The sequence below is a fragment of the Mobula hypostoma genome, chromosome X2 (genome assembly GCF_963921235.1).
Source record: "Mobula hypostoma chromosome X2, sMobHyp1.1, whole genome shotgun sequence".
In the NCBI taxonomy this organism is placed as follows: Eukaryota; Metazoa; Chordata; class Chondrichthyes; order Myliobatiformes; family Myliobatidae; genus Mobula; species Mobula hypostoma.
The window spans coordinates 4,616,215-4,636,279 of record NC_086129.1 but is presented as its reverse complement, the minus strand read 5'-3'; the positions used below and the strand labels follow the sequence as shown (position 1 = coordinate 4,636,279).

At 46.3% G+C, this 20,065-nt stretch overlaps 1 protein-coding gene across 1 annotated transcript in view; it reads left to right on the top strand.

The window, feature by feature from the left end:
- The window catches only part of ppp2r1ba (protein phosphatase 2, regulatory subunit A, beta a), a 90,699-nt gene that overhangs the window by 32,579 nt on the left and 38,055 nt on the right, over positions 1–20,065 (top strand). Inside the window, exons 4-7 of the mRNA XM_063038161.1 lie at positions 1,969–2,201; positions 3,914–4,061; positions 9,577–9,732; positions 18,513–18,627. Coding sequence (XP_062894231.1) covers positions 1,969–2,201; positions 3,914–4,061; positions 9,577–9,732; positions 18,513–18,627 — 652 coding nt within the window. The remainder of the gene's footprint in view (positions 1–1,968; positions 2,202–3,913; positions 4,062–9,576; positions 9,733–18,512; positions 18,628–20,065) is intronic.

Genomic DNA, 20,065 nt, shown 5'->3' with positions numbered 1-20,065 from the left:
GTTTTCTAGCAGCCCCTGGTGATGCCTGCAACTCTAAACTGAAACATGGGCACAGTTGTTTGAATAGTTCCATAAGATATAGGAGCAGAATTAGGCCATTTGGGCCATCGAGCCTTCTCCACTGATCTGTTTTCCCCTCTCAACCCCAGTCTCCTACCTGCTTCATGCCCTGACTAATCAAGAGTCTATCAATCATGGCTGATCCTTCTTTCCCCTCCTCAGCCCCACTCCCCAGTCCTCTCCCCGTAACCTTTGATGCCATGCCCAATCAAGAACCTATCAGTCTCTGCCTTAAGACTTGGCCTCCACAGCCACCTGTGGCACCGAATTCCACATATTCACCACCCTCTGGCGAAAGAAATTCCTTGTCATCGCCGATCTGAAAGGGCGTCCCTCTACTGTGCTGCTTTGTCCTCTAGCCTTAGACTCCCCCACCATAAGAAGTATCCTCTCCACATCCACTCTATTCAGACCTTTCAACATTCGATAGGTTTTAATGAGGTCTTTTCTCATTCTTCTGAACTCCAGCGCGTACAGGCCCAGAGCCATCAAACGCTCCTCACGTGAAAAGCCTTTCATTCCCAGAATTACTTTTGCGAACCCCCTTTAAACCCTTTCCAATGTCAGCACATCCTTTCTCAGATGAGGGACCCAAAGCTCCTCACAATACTCTAAATGAGACCTCACCAATACCTTATGAAACATTAACATTACATCCCTGCTTTTATATTCTAGTCCTCTCGAAATGACTGCTAACGTTGCATTTGCCTTCCTCAGCCTGCAAGTTAACCCTGCACGAGGACTCCCAAGTCCCTTTGCACCTCGGATTCTTGAATTTTCTCCCAATTTAGAAAGTAGTTTACACTGTTATTTCTTCTAACAAAGCGGATGACCATGGACTTCCCTCAGATTTTGGCAAAATTATTATGACAGGTAGCTTCATATTTATTTGCATATTAAAACCTCATAGGATTTACAATTATTGGTACTTAATTTGAAGATGGAGTAGTAATTGCTGATAATTAGGAACGTGTTGGTGTAATTTCCATTTATTTAATATTAGTGCAGTGTTTTCTGGTTAGGAACCTTGGGAATTTCTGTGATTGAGAAAGTATGTGCTTGGATTTATGCTGTGTCTGATAGTTTGTGTTTTGTCCTCAAACATGCAGGTACAGCAGGCAGTGAAGAAAGCTAATGGCATGCTGGCCTTCATAACAAGGGGAATTGAGTATAAGAGCAAAGAGGTCCTTCTGCAGTTGTACAGGGCCCTGGTGAGACCACACCTGGAATATCGTGTACAGTTTTGGTCTCCAAATTTGAGGAAGGACATTCTTGCTATTGAGAGAGTGCAGTGTAGGTTCACAAGGTTAATTCCCAGGGTGGCGGGAATGTCATATGTCGAAAGATTGGAGCGACTGGGGTTTTATACACTGGAATTTAGAAGGCTGAGAGGGGATCTGATTGAAGCATATAACATTATTAAGTGATTGGACACACTAGAGGCAGGAAACATGTTCCCGCTGATGGGTGAGTCCAGAACCAGAGGCCACAGTTTAAGAATTAGGGGTAGGCCATTTAGAACGGAGTTGAGGAAAAACTTTTTCACCCAGAGAGTGGTGGATATATGGAATGCTCTGCCCCAGAAGGCAGTGGAGGCCAAGTCTCTGGATGCTTTCAAGAAAGAGATGGATAGAGCTCTTAAAGATAGCGGAATCAAAGGTTATGGGGAGAAGGCAGGAACTGGATACTGATTGTGGATGATCAGTCATGATCACAGTGAATGGCAGTGCTGGCTCGAAGGGCCGAATGGCCTACTCCTGCACCTATTGCCTATATCTTTCTACCTTTAAATGTTTCTCTGTCTCATTTTCTTTAATTCCTCATTCTCAGCAATTTAAGATTGTTTCTAAATATTGTGTTTCTTAGCAGTAGAGTAAAAAGAACATGTAATTCTTTCCCACTGATTAGCCTCCCTTGGAGAGCCTGGCAACGGTGGAAGAAACGGTGGTACGAGATAAAGCTGTGGACTCGCTGCGAGCCATCTCCCACGAGCACTCTCCTGCAGACCTAGAGGTCCACTTTGTGCCACTGGTCAAGCGCCTGGCTTGTGGTGACTGGTTCACGTCCAGGACTTCGGCATGCGGTCTTTTCAGTGTCTGCTACCCTCGGGTCTCCAGCTCTGTAAAGGCCGAGCTGCGCCAGTAAGTACTTTCTTCCCTTGGAATGCTGCAGATGTACGTGATGGGGTTAGCTAGGAATGCTCCAGCATCATCGTAGAAAATCCACATCCTGTAGTATCGCTCGTTATGTACCGTGTCGGATGGCGAGAGGGCGATCGTGGGTCTTTCGGTGGACGTGATTGTTCTTGGCGAAGTTTTCTACCGAAGTGGTTTGCCATCACCTCCTTTCTGGGCGGCGTGTGTCTTTACAAGATGGGTGACCCCCCCACCCCGGCCCATTATCAATACCCTTCAGAGACTGTCTGCCTGGTGTCAGTGTCAAGAGTTGAGATCTGCACCAGCTGCTCATACAACCATCCACCACCTGCTCCCACGGTTTCACGTGACCCTGATCGGGGTGGGGAGGGCTAAGCAGGGCTACACCTTGCCCCAGGGTGACCTGCAGCCCAGCGGAGGGAAGGAGCGCCTTACATCTCCTTTGGCAGAGACGTATTTCCTCCCTGCTGCCCAATTTCGGTATAATTGGTTTCATTGGAGATGGAGATGACATGCTACCACCATGGTGGACAGGGCCTTGTTTTAACTGAGTGGGTGGAAGCTTCTAGTTTGGAGAGTGATCAGCCCCAAAGTAGCACAGAAAATGTGGCAGTTTTGTTTTTAATGACATAAACTGAAGGTTTTTTGTGCGATTTCAGTGAGAAAGGAGCAAAAGCCGAGGTGCATCTCACTTACTCTCGGCTGTGTGATTGAAGTGACCTTGTCGTTTACAAAGGAGTGCTCTTTTTGAGAGTCATGTCTTGTCAAGCCTGTTCCTATGCTTCAGGGCCATTTTGGTTAATGTGGCGCACAGAGGGTTTCACTTGTCCAAAGATGAACTTGTTCAGAGGTGTTTGAGCTTTCTTGGACGAGTAGGTTGCTTTGGTAGCTGCGTGCACCCGTGGTCCACAACCAATCGCTCTGTTCTGCTCCAAGTGCAGGAGTCCCACATCTGGGGTTCATTTTCAGCCCCTTTACTCCCTGAATTAAAATTTTGCGTGGTGTCATTTGTGTAAACTTTCAGATACAGTCAGTTTTTTCTGAAAAAGAGAGGGCTGTATGGTGGGAAAATCCTAGGCAGTTTCTAGAGTAGGTTACATGGTGCTGTAAATTTCTATGTTCTATTGCTATCTTGAAGTATTTCTCAGGATAAAAACTAAATACTGCAAATATTGGATTTTTGGGTGGCGGGGTGGAGATACGTCTCTGCCAAAGGAGATGTAAGGTGCTCCTTCCTTCTGCTGGCCTGCAGGTCACCCTTGGGCAAGGTGTAGTACCTGCTTAGCTCCCCTGATCGGGGTCAAGTGAAGCCGTATGAGCAGCTGGTGCAGATCACAAGTCCTGGTTATGCGACCCCTGACGCCAGGCGGACAATCTCTGAAGAGTATTGATAATGGGCTGGGGGGTGGGGGGGGGGGGTCACCCATCTTGTAAAGACGCATGCCGCCCAGATGGCGGCAAAGAAAACTTTGCTAAGAACAATCATGGTCATGGAAAGATCATGATCGCCCATGTCATACGACACGGCGCACAATGACGATGGGTTTAGCAAAATATTTTAGTAGCTTCTGATTTAGAAACATTAATTGAAAAAAAATGTAAATCTTTAGTGCTTGTATTTCTGTTTGCGAATTGTTAAGTTCTGCATCAATGGGTGACTACTGCTACGTGACCTTTGGTTTTTTTTCTCTCTGTAGACATTTCCGCAGCTTGTGCTCAGATGACACGCCAATGGTCCGCCGGGCTGCGGCATCAAAGTTGGGTGAATTTGCAAAGGTCCTGGAGCTGGAGTTTTTGAAAAGTGACATTATACCCCTCTTCACTTCCCTGGCTTCTGATGAGCAGGTATGTTGTTGTAGAGCAGACACTGGTGTGGCAGCGGGAAGTCGAATTGAAGGGGGTGGCCGTTGGGATACCCCGGCTGTCGCAGCGGACCCAGAGGAGGTGCTCGACGAAGAAGCTCCCCCCGCCCCCCCACCATCTGTGTTGGGTCCTCCGATGTCGAGGAGGCCGCGGCAGGAGCTCCAGATACAATGAATAGCCCCGAGAGGAAAGCGTCACTTCGCCTGCAAGGACTGTTTACGGTCCTGAACGGAGGCGAAGGGGCAGGTGTAGGCGTTGTCTCGCTTTCGGGGAGAGCGGCGAGGAAGAATGAGTGGGCAAGGGAGTGGCGTGGAGAGCAAACCCTGTGGAACATTTGGGGTGGGGGCCTGGGGGAAGGACGGGTGTGATTAGTGGAAGGGATCCCTTGCAGATAGTGGAGGTTTCAGGTTACTGGTAGGATTCTATTGCGTGTGGCAGGGGCTACAGACAGTGATGCTGTTAGAGTCGGATCTGAATAAAACTCGGGAGACCAGCTCCTTATAGTTACAACAGTTCATTGTGCACCCTCCTGCAGGAGTTTGAGACCCAGTTGTCGAAGACAAAGCACGTAGGTACTGCCACCACCCGGCAAGTGGGCCCCCTTAGTCAGGTTACAGCCGTATACTTACACATCGTAAGCCCCATACATTACTGTTGCCAGATGTGATTTGAATTGGTATGCCCACCAAGTCTGTTGGTGCAAAACTTAATTACTTAGATGAGAGAGTCCGCTAAATCAGGGTTTAATTACAGATGGATGTGCTGTCCAGTCCTTATCAGTTATTCCCTTTGCTAGGCCCTGACTTAATTACAGATGAATGTTCATTCCTGTCCTTATCGGTGAGTCCTCCTCCCCCTACTCAAACGAGGGTACAATGTACAATGCTATCAAACCTTCAGTGTCTCTCTGCAAACCAAGGAGAGCTGGTAATGAGCCTGTTTACTTCAGTTCAAAAGTTCCTATTCAGTCCCAATTATTCATTTAGCCAGAGGCTACATAGGTTCAAAACGATTTTTTTTTTATATCCCCAATTCCTCAATGCGCTGGAAAGGCTTGTGGGGTGGTAGGTGAGGACAAGGGGGTGGGAATGTAGGTGATGTGGATGAGGGAGGCGTTGATGATAGTGGAAGGGAAACCCTGTTTTCTAGGAAGAAAAGATGTAAACATGGTGATCTTGTCATGATCTATCTCGCTGAAGCTGCTGCTGTAGCCTTGGCTTTGCGTCACGTGTGTGTCAGTTCCTTGTACTGAGGAGCCTCTGTGTCCCACGTGTCGTGGCACTCTGAAATAACAGCGAGTACTTGGCTCATTCCGGTAACAGGCTGTCACTCCGCTCACTGGAGCAGTTGCATAACTCTTTTCCCCCCTGATTACCACTTGCATTTCACTGTACGGATGAGCTGGAGGTGGGAAAGATCAGTACGGGTGGTTTGTCCGTGAGAAAGAACTGAGTTGCATGCGGTTAATGTGTCTGTGTACTCAATGTGCTGCACCTTGTTAATGCTACTTCCTGCTTGCAAAGTTTCTGTTGTCGTAGTCTGCACCATCTGTTTAGCTTTGTAACCGGGGTTCACAGCCCTCTTTTACGCCATCGACCCCCTACCATCAACCGAGGGAGCCCCTGCCTTATAAAGTTCCTTTGTCCACAGCAGATGGAAGCGGTGCCTGTCAATCGAGCGACATAATTACACCATTCCAGTACTCCAGCTGGAGATGCTCTTCCAAGTAAATGGTTATCTTGAGGCTTCTGCCTGAAGAGCGAACCGTTTAATCAGTGTGTGTCCTTTCATATTCCCCCAACCTAAAATACCCACGAGCAAAAGGCTTGACACACTCCGCAGTATCCTCGTGTACTAAGGAGCCAGAGCCGTACAGAAACGGTACGCTGAAGGGGAGCTTTGATCCTCACCCAGCTTCTGGTTAACGGTTGGACGTGGGCTCCTTGGCGTTGAGTAAGCTTCTCTTCCGGTTACTGTCCAGTGACTCCTGGAAATAAACCTTCACATCAGCAGCCAAGGAGGTGTTGACACTTGCCCCGAGGTTCAGACCCCACCAATGACGGCTGGCATATCAAAACAAGGATGCAGTGTTCACGTTTTGTAAGGCCTCACTTGGAACATTGAAGGTGGTTTTGGGCCCCTTATCTAACAAAGCCGAGACGGGAGCGGGTTCAAAGGGGGGTCACGAAAGTGATTCCAGGATTGAAAGGCTTGTCGTATAAGGAGCGTTTGATGGCTCTGTGCCTGTCCTCACTTGAATTTCAGAAGAATGAGGGGGAGGGGGATCTCATTGTATCCTATCAGATACTGAAAGGCCTCTAGAGTGGATATGGGGAGGACGTTTTCTAGGGTGGGACGGCCAAAGACCGGAGGAAAGAATCTCAGAATACAGGTTTGTCCTGTTACATAACCGGCAACAATGAATATTAATCGAGACAGGTTTTATAAAAACAACCGAACATTTATTAAACATGTATAAACGATAAGGAAAAAAAAACAAAGGAAAACTTTAACCGGAGGTTAAACAGGTATACAGCCGTTCACCAACTCCACTCGACTCTGGTTCTTAAAGCGATAACTTCAAAAGTCCAACAGTTTTACACATTCAATTGGGAGAGACTTCTCTGGAGAAAGATTTCTTCACCGACGCACCTTTGCTGCCGGTTCTGTCCACAGGATTCCCGATGCCGAAAATAAACAGTTTAAATCGATTGACCTTTAGAGAGAGAGAGAGAGATCCTTTTTGCATGAACTCATTGCCCTTTTGCAAGAGTTATCTCGATGCAGGTTCTCTCCAACGAAGACTCAATAAGGTCGATCCTTTATTAAACTGCCAACCGATGCCGACTTCTCTCGATCCTGCACTTGGATGAATTCTTCACTCTCCCTTCAACCGTCAGAATTGAGTAAATTGGCACTTCCAGCCACAAATTTCCAGTCCAATAATACAATATCTTACAAGGGAACGCGCCCTCCGTTTTAAAAATGAAACTGCGTCACAAAAACACACACGCAACAGAAATGGAGGCACAGCACGTTCTACCTGGAAATCTACAAACTCAGAAACCCACTGCGTCCCCTGAGTCAACCCTTATATAGTCACGGGGGCACATGTCATCACGTGACCTCACATCGGCGGGAAAATCACATCAGGTGACCTCCAAAAGACCATTACAGCATTCTCTTTTTTTTAAATTTTTTATTTTTATTTGGATAAGGAATTCACAAGTATCATGTACTTTTTCCACACTTATAACCTTCTTAAATAGATAATTATGTACAGTGGTAATTCTAATCTATTAGACTAAGTAATGGTGTTAGTTGTTAAGAAACATAGTAACAATAGTTTCCATATCTCTCTTCTGGACCATTTCTTCTGGTTCAAAATGTTGTATGTAAGCCTATGTAACAACCATTGTCAGTGTTTATATCCTAACTTGTTCACGCTTGCTCCTGCCCCCCAGGCATAATTATCCAATCCCTATGTACTTATTTAATTTTTATCATTTTTTATCCCTTTCCCAAATCTTTTCCTTTACTTGTCTATTTTCCAAAAGAAAACAAAAACAGTAAACATTTAGACTAGGGGTGCTTATGTTAGCAATATTACTGTGTTGATGAGAAGAGCAGTATAAATCATTAGGAGAGTCATCTAAAGTCTGCTCGCATTGGGGTTATATATTCAATCCACTTATTCCAGATTTGATAAAATTTTTCTTTTTGAATTCTCAGGGAGTAAATCAACTTTTCCATTTTAAATATTTCCAAGGTAATTTCGTGCCAATCTTCTAATGTAGGTGGTATTGGATTTAGCCACTTTCTAGTGATTGATTTCTTACTTGCCGCTGAGAGGGGCCATTACAACATTCTCACGGAAAAAAAAACAGATCTCCTTGAGCATGTAACAGTTCATTTAGAGTGGAGATGAGGAGGGATTTCTTCAGCCAGAGAATCTGTGGAATTCATTGTCACAGGGACCAAGTCATTGGGTATATTCGGGGCAGAGAGGTTAATAGATTCTTGATTAGTCAGGGCATGAGAAATGACCTGGTGGAAGTGTATAAGATGATAGAAACATAGAAACATAGAAAATAGGTGCAGGAGTAGGCCATTCGGCCCTTCGAGCCTGCACCGCCATTTATTATGATCATGGCTGATCATCCAACTCAGAACCCAGCCTTCCCTCCATACCCCTGATCCCCGTAGCCACAAGGGCCATATCTAACTTCCTTTTAAACATAGCTAATGAACTGGCCTCAACAGTTTGCTGTGGCAGAGAATTCCACAGATTCACCACTCTCTGTGTGAAGAAGTTTTTCCTAACCTCGGTCCTAAAAGGCTTCCCCTCTATCCTCAAACTGTGACCCCTCGTTCCAGACCTCCCCAACATCGGGAACAATCTTCCCGCATCTAGCCTGTCCAATCCCTTTAGGATCTTATACGTTTCAATCAGATCTCCCCTCAATCTTCTAAATTCCAACGAGTACAAGCCCAGTTCATCCAGTCTTTCTTCATATGAAAGACCTGCCATCCCAGGAATCAATCTGGTGAACCTTCTTTGTACTCCCTCTATGGCAAAGATGTCTTTCCTCAGATTAGGGGACCAAAACTGCACACAATAGGAGGCACTAATCGTGTGGATAGCCAGAGGCTTTTTCCCAGTTCTGAAGTGACTAACATGAGGGGGCATAGTTTTGAGGTGCTTGGAAGTAGGTATAAGGGGGACGTCAGAGGTAAGTCTTTCACCTCGAAAGTGGTGGGTGTGTGGAATGCACTGACAGCAAAGCTGGTGGAGATGGATACAGTAGGGTTTTTAAGAGACTCTTAGATAGGTACATGGAGCTTAGAAAAGTAGAGGGCTATACGGTAGGGAAAATCTAGGCAGTTTCTCGAGTAGGTTACTTGGTCGGCACCACTTTGGGGCCGAATGGCCTGTAATGTGCTGTGGATTTCAATGTTTCGATGAAGGGATACGGGGCGAAGGCAGGAGATTGGGCTGAGGGGGAAATGGATCAACCACGATGAAATGGCAGAGCAGACTGGATGGGCCAAATGGCCTAATTCAGCTCCTACATCCTACGGTGAAAAGTGACCACACGGGTGATTAGCTTGGAGATTCACTCAGCAGAGAGTGGTGCTTCAAGAGCAGGAGAAAGAAGATTGGTTCATCGATAAATCTTTGCTCTGTCATGACATTTGCTAATATACTAATCCAAGGAATGCTTCCATCAAAGATTGCATGTCGAAACACTCCAAATCTCCATTCCAGTACTTGTATCCTGGGAAGATTCCAGCACACATTGCAAAGTAACGAAACCTGTTGCTACTTTCTGGGTGATCTGAGCGTATATCATGTAGGAAACAATTGTTATATTGTCAGTATTTATTTTTATAATTTTTTTGATGAGATTAGTTCTTCCTAATGTTAACTTCAGTAAATCAATTTCTTTTTAAATTAAGAACCAGCTCAAACCCGGTTTGAACATCTTTCTCACAGGATTCGGTGAGGCTGTTGGCAGTTGAGGCTTGTGTGAGCATAGCCCAGCTGCTGCCCCAGGAAGACCTGGAAGCGTTGGTGATGCCGACCCTCCGGCAGGCAGTGGAAGATAAATCCTGGCGTGTTCGCTACATGGTGGCAGACAAATTTTCTGAGGTACCCTGTTATAGCTAAAGCACAAAGTGTATCCCTTTGGTGTGATGATATAGTGCACTTATACTTTAAAAGCAGTCTTTAAGTTTTCTGTTCCAGCTCGAATCCCTTCTGATTCTGTCAAAACTCTTGAAAACACGATTAGTTCCTCTAACAACACACATAAGAGTTGCTGGTGAACGCAGCAGGCCAGGCAGCATCTCTAGGAAGAGGTACAGTCGACGTTTCAGGCCGAGACCCTTTGTCAGGACTAACTGAAGGAAGAGTTAGTAAGAGATTTGAAAGTGGGAGGGGAGAGGGGGAGATCCAAAATGATAGGAGAAGACAGGAGGGGGAGGGATGGAGCCAAGAGCTGGACAGGTGATTGGCAAAAGGGATATGAGAGGATCATGGGACAGGAGGCCCAGGAAGAAAGGCAAGGGGGGGGTGACCCAGAGGATGGGCAAGAGGTATATTCAGAGGGACAGAAGGAGAAAAAGGAGAGTGAGAGAAAGAATGTGTGTATAAAAATAAGTAACAGATGGGGTACGAGGGGGAGGTGGGGCATTAGCGGAAGTTAGAGAAGTCGATGTTCATGCCATCAGGTTGGAGGCTACCCAGATGGAATATAAGGTGTTGTTCCTCCAACCTGAGTGTGGCTTCATCTTTACAGTAGAGGAGGCCGTGGATAGACATATCAGAATGGGAATGGGATGTGGAATGCGTTCACCAGCAACTTTTATGTGTGTTGCTTGAATTTCCAGCATCTGCAGAATTCCTGTTGTTTTAGTTCCTCTAATATAGTTTTTAAAAAATCATTAAGTCAAGCACCTGTGTATTTTTAATATAAAAAGTTGTTTGACTGACATGCCAAAAGGAGCTGAGATTCTTTTCCCGGATTCATTTAATTAGCCTGTTTTTAAACATGGATCTGAAATGGAACAAAGTTGGTCTGAATTGAGCTCAGATCTTTCTCAGTGTATCTGAAGGATAATCCTGTGACAGGGGTTTGGGGATCCAGCACGTGCACAGGTCGATGGCGCTGATATTTTTTGCCTTTGACCGGAGGAAGTTGAGGGGAACTTCAGTTCTGTTTAAAAATGAGCCGAAAGGTCGAAGAGCCTGTAGTAAGCTTAAACAAACTTTCAAAAAAATTCTGAGGAGTAATCGGACTAAAAGGATACAGTCACATGGGCTCTCGCTGCAGATAACTTTTGTTTGTCCAAACATATCCCTGTACACACCTCCGCCTTCCCCTCCCCGCCATCTATAATATCAGAGCTGCTTCATACTCTGGTGCGGAGCCCAGCATTTTCATCACCTTTGCCACCAACTTTTATCTTGCCCGCAGAGTTACCTGGATTTACTCCGAATTTACAGATTTACTCTGACACTTCGCTTCCTTTTCTGAATCTCTAATGGCCTCTCATTGACATCTTCTGCAAACTCGCTAACTCTTTCATCTATCTCCTCCAGGAAGGATGCTGTTTCCTTACTTTCACCTCATCCCAGAATCAGGTTTAATATCACTGGCATACGTTGTGAAGTTTGGTTCTTTTACGCTTGCAATACATAATTTTCTTTAATTACTGTATACGCAAGGGGTGATTGATAAGTTTGTGGCCTAATGTAGAAGGAGACAATTTTAGAAAACCTAGCACGTTTATTTTTCAACACAGTCCCCTCCTACATTTACACACTTAGTCCAGCGGTCGTGGAGTATACGTATCCCTTCTTTGTAGAAGTGGTCCACAGCAGGGGTGGTTGATAAGTTTGTGGCCTAAGGTAGAAGGAGATGAGTTAATTACTTCAAACTTTCTGCATTATCACTCAAAGAGTTGAACTGCACGTGCATGTAAGGAGAGCGTCTTGGACCTCCAGGTGGTCTACAGCAGGGGTGATTGATACGTTCGTGGCCTAAGGTAGAATGAGATGAGTTATACAGCTCTCGTTACATGCACATGCAGTTCAACTCTTTGAGTGATTATGCAGAAAGTTTGAAGGTAATAACTCATCAGTTAACGCATCGGGGTGATTGATCAGTTCGTGGCTGAGGTAGGAGATGAGTTACACAGCTCTCGTGACATGCACACGCAGGTCAACTCTTTGCAGAAAGTTTGAAGTTAATAACTCAGCTGCTTTTACCTCAGGCCACAAACTTATCAGTCACCCCTACTCCACTTTCTGGAGGTCCAAGGCGCCAACCTCCACAAAGAAAGGATCCGTATGCTCCACGACCGCTGGACTAAGTGTGTAAATGTAGGAAAAATAAACGTGCTAGGTTTTCTAAAATTGACTCCCTTCTACCTTAGGCCACGAACTTATCAATCACCCTTCAAATATTAAATGTATAGATATTTAAAAATTACTGAGGTAGTGTCCATGGGTTCGTTGTGCATTCGGAAATCTGATGGCAGGGGGGAAGAAGCTGTTCCTGAATTGTTGAGTGTGCCACCTCTACCCCCACCTTGATGGTAGCAATGAAAAGAGGGCATATCTTGGGTGATGGGGTCCTTAATAATAGATGCCCCCTCTTTTTGATGCATTGCCTTTGGAAGGCTTTCTGGATGCCGGAGAGGCTAATGCCCGTGCTGGAACTGGCTGAATTTATAACGTCTTGCAGCCTCCTCTGATCCTGTGTGGTGTGCCCTCCATGCCAGACAGCGACGCAACCAGTTAGAACATTCTCCGTGGTACACCTCCAGAAATTAGGGAGTGCCTTTCATGACCTGCCAATTCTCCTCAAACTCCTAATGAAATGTAGCCACTTCTGTGCGTTTTTTTTTGTAATTGCATCGATATGTTGGGCCCAGGATAGATCCTCAGAGACCTTGACACTCAGGAGCTTGAAATTACTCACCCTTTCCACAGTCCCCTTGATTAGGACTGATGTGTGTTCCCTTGACTTCCCCTTCCTGACGCCCACAGTCGATTCCTTGGCCTTATTGTCACTGTGGTAAGTTTTGTGATGTAGTGCATTAGTTAAATGCTGCTTAAAACTTATGATGGACTGGACCTTGCTGGTTCCATCCCACTGCTGACTTCACACAGACCGGCTATGGTGTAGGGAGGTTGTGATTCAACTTCACCTTCCTGTGGTCCACGACCAGTTCCTTGGTCTTACTGACAAAGTGCCAGATTGTTGCCACACCACTCAACCAGCTGATATGCCTCACTCCTCTTCGGATCCTTGCTACCATCTGAAATTCTGCCAACAATAGTTGTGTCATCAGCAGATTTGTAGCCCTGAAGAACAGTCACGGCCCGAAACATCGACAGTTTATCTCATTCTCGTAGATGCTGCCTGGCCTGCTGAGTTCTTCCAGCATTTTGTGCTAGACTTCCAGCATCTGCAGAATCTCCTGTGTGTTTATAGTTTTTGAGCCAGATGGTTTTTGTTCTCAGGGTAAAACCTTGTTGCCTCGGGCTTCCTCCTGGCGCTCTGGTTTCCTCGCACGGTCCGAAAGCATTCCGGTTAGTACAGCGGTCCCCAACCACCGGGCCGCGAAGATATGAGTCAGCTGCACCTTTCCTCATTCCCTGTCACACCCACTGTTGAGCTCATTACCCGTGCGTCAGCGCGGGAAGGAGATCAACTCCTCGAGCCTGCAAATGACGGCGGGCTGAAAAGTAGGTTTGATATAACATCTCTGCCGGCTTTCTGGATCAAAGTCAAGGCTAAATACCCTGAGATAGCCACGAAAGCACTGAAAACGTTGCTGCCATTTCCAACATATCTCTGCAATGAATGCAACGAAAACTAAATTGCGGAATAGATGGACATAAAGAACCCCTTCGAGTATCGCTGTCTCCCATCATCCCTCGATGGCACCGTCGTGTTGCAGGAAAACAAGCCCAGGGCTCCCACTGATTCAGCGATATTGGTGTGTTGCAATGATTTTATATGTTCATACGGGGAAAATATGCGCTGTGTGTTTGATATCCAAACATTACTTAAAATGTTATGATGCTATTGACTTATTTATATAACCATATAACAATTACAACACGGAAACAGGCCATCTCGGCCCTTCTAGTTCGTGCCAAATGCTACTCCCACCTAGTCCCACCGACCTGCACTCAGCCCACAACCCTCCATTCTTTTCCTGTCCATATATCTATCCAATTTTTCTTTAAATGATAATATCGAACCTGCCTCTACCACTTCTGCTGGAAGTTCGTCCAACACTTACTTCAAGCTCCCCTGCCCTCCCCTGATAATTGACTTATCACTGTATTCACGCAAGGAAAATATGTGCTGTGTGTTTAATATTAAATTTGTTAGATAAACCCTTTTAGAAACCAAATTGAGCCACTTATCACCTACATTCCGGTCGTGATTAACACCCCCCCCGAACAGAATCGCCAAAAACGATTGCAAAAAAAAAATCGGCAGGTACACGCATGCGCACTGGTGCCCGCGCAAAGCTTCATGGTCATTGTAGTCTTTTCCGGGCAACCACAACGTATTTGACTGCTACTCTTGTCCGTTTGCAACCTCAGCCCCCCACCCCGGGTCGGCCAGTCCGCAAGAATATGGTCAATATTAAGCCGGTCTGCAGTGCAAAAAAGGTTGGGGACTCCTGGGTTAGTAGGTTAAAGGGTCATTGCAGATTGTTGTGTGAGTTGGGTTGCTGGCAGTGCAGTTGTTCTGTGCTGTGTCTCCAATTTGCCCGTTAGTCTTCGACTTTCCTAGCCTGGGAAAACACTCGGATCAACTGAAATCTCTGGGCCCTTCTCACCACAGTGTAATCCAAATCTTCAAAGTAAAGGCACATTGCCTGCAAAAGTTAATTGCGAACAATAACGATCAGGTAACATTATTTAACAATCAAGCAACATTATTTAATGATTAAATAACACAACTTTTTTTTTGACTTGAGAAACTTGATTACAATTGCTCACGTTGTTGTCTGTGTACCGTACTTTCAGATTCAGTGCCATCAACGACAATATTTTCTAAACTTTGCCTTTCTTTAAAACTTTAAAATTCCGTCTCTTAAGTCCAGAAAATTGCGGACCCACCCCAAAGCATTGTGAATAAGTCTTTCTGTTCTGTGTGAGCGTAAAATCTGTACTGAAGCCGCTGGTTTATCTGTGGATATATTATCAAGGATAGATCATTACAGCTGTTTTACCTGGGTAACACTGGATGAATGTAGCTTCCATTTTATTCTAAATGGACACCATTTATCTAACCATTCCCTCTTTCTCCCCTCTCATTTATTTCCTTCCTTCACCAGAGCATGAGGTATCGAATCACTGATAAGCATCTAGACACAACGGCAACGTTTCTCTAGGTTTCTTTCCTCTAATAGTTTGCCCATGCTTTAAACTTCCATGAAGGTCTCAGTAGATAAGCAACAGATATTAAATCTGATTTTGGCATCCAGATCAAATATTTGTTCATTAGTTCATTACGTGCCATGTCATATGACGTGGGCGATCATGGTCTTTCCGTGACCACGATTGTTCTTGGCAATTTTTTCTTTCTACAGAAGTGGCTTGCCGTTGTCTCCTTCTGGGCAGTGTCTTTAGTAGTTGGGCTATTATCAGAGAATGTCTGCCTTGTGTCAGTGGTCGCATAACCAGGACCTGTGATACGCACATACGAACATGCATCACTTTCCCCCATAGCTTCACGTGACCCTGATCAGGGGGGTGGGGGGAAGATAGGTGCTGCACTTTGCCCAAGGGTGACCTGCAGGCGGGAGGGAAGGAACGCCCTACGCCTCTCTTGGTAGCCTCCGGGAGAAGACTCAGGAGCTTGAAGACTCGCACGGCCAGATTTGGGAACAGCTTCTTTCCAACTGTGATAAGACTGCTGAACGGATCCTGACCCGGATCTGGGCCGTACCCTCCAAATATCCGGACCTGCCTCTCGGTTTTTTTTGCACTACCTTACTTCCCATTATTCTATTTTCTGTTTATGATTTATAATATTTACTATTGATTTGTAATCCAGGGAGCAGGAAGCGCAGAATCAAATATCGCTGCGTGATTGTACGTTCTAGTATCAATTGTTTGGCGACAATAAAGTATTCACCCATGATAAAATTACATCATTCAAAACGAAACGTGATCGAAAATTAAAGCAAATTACAGATGGACCATTGTTCAAAAGCACACAGAACACACAGCCATTTTGTCAGCTTACGGTTGTTACCCTTCGAACAGGCAAAGACTTTGTATCGCTGGTCTTTATAACTAACCCGTGTTAAAAAATACGCTCTTTATAAGGTAACACGCTCAGAATGCAGGAGGAACTCAGAAGGTCAGGCTGCATCTATGGGAGTGAATGAACAGTCAATGTTTTGAGCCGAGACCTCTCATCAGGACCGGAAAGGAAGGGGGAAGATGCCAGGTTAAGAAGGTTGCGTGGGGTGGGGAGTAGGGGAATAGTCTAGAAAGTGATAGTTGAAAGCAAGTGGTTGGGAAAGGGTTCACACAAAGTACTGGAGGAACTCTGCGTGTCAGGCAGCATCTATGGAAATGAATAATCAGTTGATGTTTTGGGCCGAGACCCCTCATCAGGACTGGAAAGGAAAGGGGAATACGCCAGATCAAGATAAAGGTTCCCAGAGCGCTTGTAAAATTGGCACCAACCCATTATTGGAAAACAATTGCATTTATAAAGGTACGGAGTTTATTGTGTTTGTAATGTTCTGCTATCATTGCTAATGAAAGACCTTAACAAAAGGCACTTTCTGTGCTCAAGACCACATATAACCTAATCTTGAAGTCCGTAGCTAAAGTACAGTTCAGATTTTCAATTTTATTTTCAGAGTACGTACATGTCACCACATACAGCCCTGAGATTCAATTTTCTGTTGGCATACTCAGCAAATCTATAGAATAGTAACTGTAAACAGGATCAATAAAAGATCAAGTAGTGGGCAGACGACAGACTGTGCATATGCAAATATAAATAAATACCAATAAATAACGAGAGCATGAAATGACAAAATAAAGGGTCATTAAAGTAAGATCATTGGTTGTGGGAACATCTCAATCGAGTAAGTGTCGTTATCCCCTGTTGGTCAAGAGCCTGATGGTTGAGGGGTAATAACTGTTCCTGATCCTGGTGGTAGGGGTCCTGAGGCTCCTGTACCTCCTTCCTGATGGTTGAGGGGTAATAACTGTTCCTGAACCTGGTGGTGTGGGTCCTGAGGCTCCTGTACCTCCTTCCTGATGGTTGAGGGGGTAATAACTGTTCCTGAACCTGGTGGTGTGGGTCCTGAGGCTCCTGTACCTCCTTCCTGATGGTTGAGGGGTAATAACTGTTCCTGAACCTGGTGGTGTGGATCCTGAGGCTCCTGTACCTCCTTCCTGATGGTTGAGGGGTAATAACTGTTCCTGAACCTGGTGGTGTGTGTCCTGAGGCTCCTGTACCTCCTTCCTGATGGTTGAGCGGGTAATAACTGTCCCTGAACCTGGTGGTGGGGGACCTGAGGCTCCTGTACCTCCTTCCTGATGGTTGAGGGGTGATAACTGTCTCTGAACCTGGTGGTGTGGGTCCTGAGGCTCCTGTACCTCCTTCCTGATGGTTGAGGGGTGATAACTGTCCCTGAACCTGGTGGTGTGGGTCCTGAGGCTCCTGTACCTCCTTCCTGATGGTTGAGGGGTGATAACTGTCCCTGAACCTGGTGGTGGGGGACCTGAGGCTCCTGTACCTCCTTCCTGATGGTTGAGGGGTAATAACTGTTCCTGAACCTGGTGGTGTAAGTCCTGAGGCTCCTGTACCTCCTTCCTGATGGTTGAGGGGTAATAACTGTTCCTGAACCTGGTGGTGTTGGTCCTGAGGCTCCTGTACCTCCTTCCTGATGGTTGAGGGGTAATAACTGTTCCTGAACCTGGTGGTGTGGGTCCTGAGGGTCCTGTACCTCCTCCCTGATGGTTGAGAGGGCAATAACTGTTCCTGAATCTGATGGTGTGGGTCCTGAGGCTCCTGTACCTCCTCCCTGATGGTTGAGAGGGCAATAACTGTTCCTGAACCTGGTGGTGTGGGACCTGAGGCTCCTGTACCTCCTTCCTGATGGTTGAGGGGTAATAACTGTTCCTGAATCTGGTGGTGTGGGACCTGAGGCTCCTGTACCTCCTTCCTGATGGTTGAGGGGTAATAGCTGTTCCTGAACCTGGTGGTGTGGGTCCTGAGGCTCCTGTACCTCCTTCCTGATGGTTGAGGGGTAATAACTGTTCCTGAGCCTGGTGGTGCGGGTCCTGAGGCTCCTGTACCTCCTTCCTGATGGTTGAGGGGTGATAACTGTCCCTGAACCTGGTGGTGGGGGACCTGAGGCTCCTGTACCTCCTTCCTGATGGTTGAGGGGTAATAACTGTTCCTGAACCTGGTGGTGTAAGTCCTGAGGCTCCTGTACCTCCTTCCTGATGGTTGAGGGTAATAACTGTTCCTGAACCTGGTGGTGTTGGTCCTGAGGCTCCTGTACCTCCTTCCTGATGGTTGAGGGGTAATAGCTGTTCCTGAACCTGGTGGTGTGGGACCTGAGGCTCCTGTACCTCCTTCCTGATGGTTGAGGGGTAATAACTGTTCCTGAACCTGGTGGTGCGGGTCCTGAGGCTCCTGTACCTCCTTCCTGATGGTTGAGGGGTAATAACTGTTCCTGAGCCTGGTGGTGCGGGTCCTGAGGCTCCTGTACCTCCTTCCTGATGGCAGCAGCGAGAGGAGAGCGTGGAAGGGAAGATGGTGTTGTCTTTGTGATGCCTCTGTTCACGTGTTAATGCACAGATTGCTGCTGTTGCAACCCGTTCTATCTTTGTTACTCACTTAGCTTCTCTTGCCTTTAAAGCTTCAGAAAGCCGTGGGTCCTGAAATTACGGAAAATGATCTGGTTCCTGCTTTCCAAAACCTGTTGAAAGATTGTGAGGCTGAAGTGCGTGCCGCTGGGGCCAACAAAGTTAAAGGTTGGTTGGGAATTCTCATTCTTGTCTTTCCCATCCGGTTTAAGATGGTAGCTATCAATTACTTTATTAATAGACTCTTGTTCTGGGCAACGATCACTGCAATCTGTGCCTGTAACTTCCCTAGTGGAGACGAGCCTTTGACCCAGCTGTCCAACCTGGCATTTTGCGGTGCAGTCCTGAACATTATTTGCTTCCTTTTCTTGTTTGCATGATTTGTCTTTTTTTTTCTGCTCATTGTGTGTGATTGACGGTTTTCTGTTTTTAATGGGTTCTGTTGGGTTCCTTTGCTCTGTGGCTGCCTGTAAGGAGATAAATGTCAAGGTTGTGTATAGCATGCATGGTGGTTGCCCATCTTGTCCGACGATGACGGGAAACCTGTGCGGGAGAGTTTTTAAAATGGAAAAGCCTTTGCACTGGGGCATTTCCACTCTCTTGGCCTCAGAAGTCCGGGTCCAGTGGTATGAACAAGCGCCAGAAGAAACTGGGGTCTTCTTGTCTGCAGTGGATGACCAGGATGTCTTCCGTGTCTTCTCATGCCCCTCGCTCTCCACGGAGCGATGCAGAGCCACCTTCCTGGCCGTTGGGTTTTACTGTAGATCTCACCCGCCCAGTCCGCTGAGGCTGACTTTGCGTGCTAGGACTGGCTTGTCCCAATCTCACCGGAGTATGAGACTGCTGTCACGTGCAAACGGCTGCTCGCAGCCACAGGTGAGAGATGAGTGTCCGGTGGGTGAGCTGCCCCGGAATGGACACGACAAGCCCCTCCACCAGAGGTGCGACCCCGTTCCCTGGACACCCCTGAACTTTGAACTCCTGTGAAAGATGTAAACAAGGTTGAAGGAATACAGAGAAAATTTACAAGGATGTCGCCGGGTCGGGAGGACCTGAGTTAAAAGGAAAGATTGAATGGGTTAGGACTTTATTCTATAGAATGCAGAAGGTTGAAAGATTTGATGGAGGTACAATATTATGGGGGGGTATAGATGGGGTAAATGCAAGCAGGCTTTTTCCACTGAGGTTGGCTTTGACTACGACCAGAGGTCATGGGTTAAAGGTGAAAGGTGAGAAGTTTAAGGGGAACAAGGGGGGAAACGTCATCACACAGAAGGTCGTGGGAGTGGAACGAGCTGCCAGCACAAGTGGTCCACGCGGTTTTGATTTCAATATTTAAGAGAAGTTTGGATAGGTACATGGATAGTAGGGATATGGGGGAGGTGTTATGGTCCTGGTGCAGGCCGCTGAGAGTAGACAGTTTGAATTGTTCAGCATGGACGAGAGGGGCCAAAGGGCCTTTTCTGTGCTGTGATTTTCTATGACTCTATTTAATGACGTACCAAACATCGAGGTACTGCCTGGTGACACTTCTCCAAGCGAGAATAGCATGCCTCCCCTTTGCATCCTGATCTCATCCCAGAACTGGATAACAGCAAATGGAAAG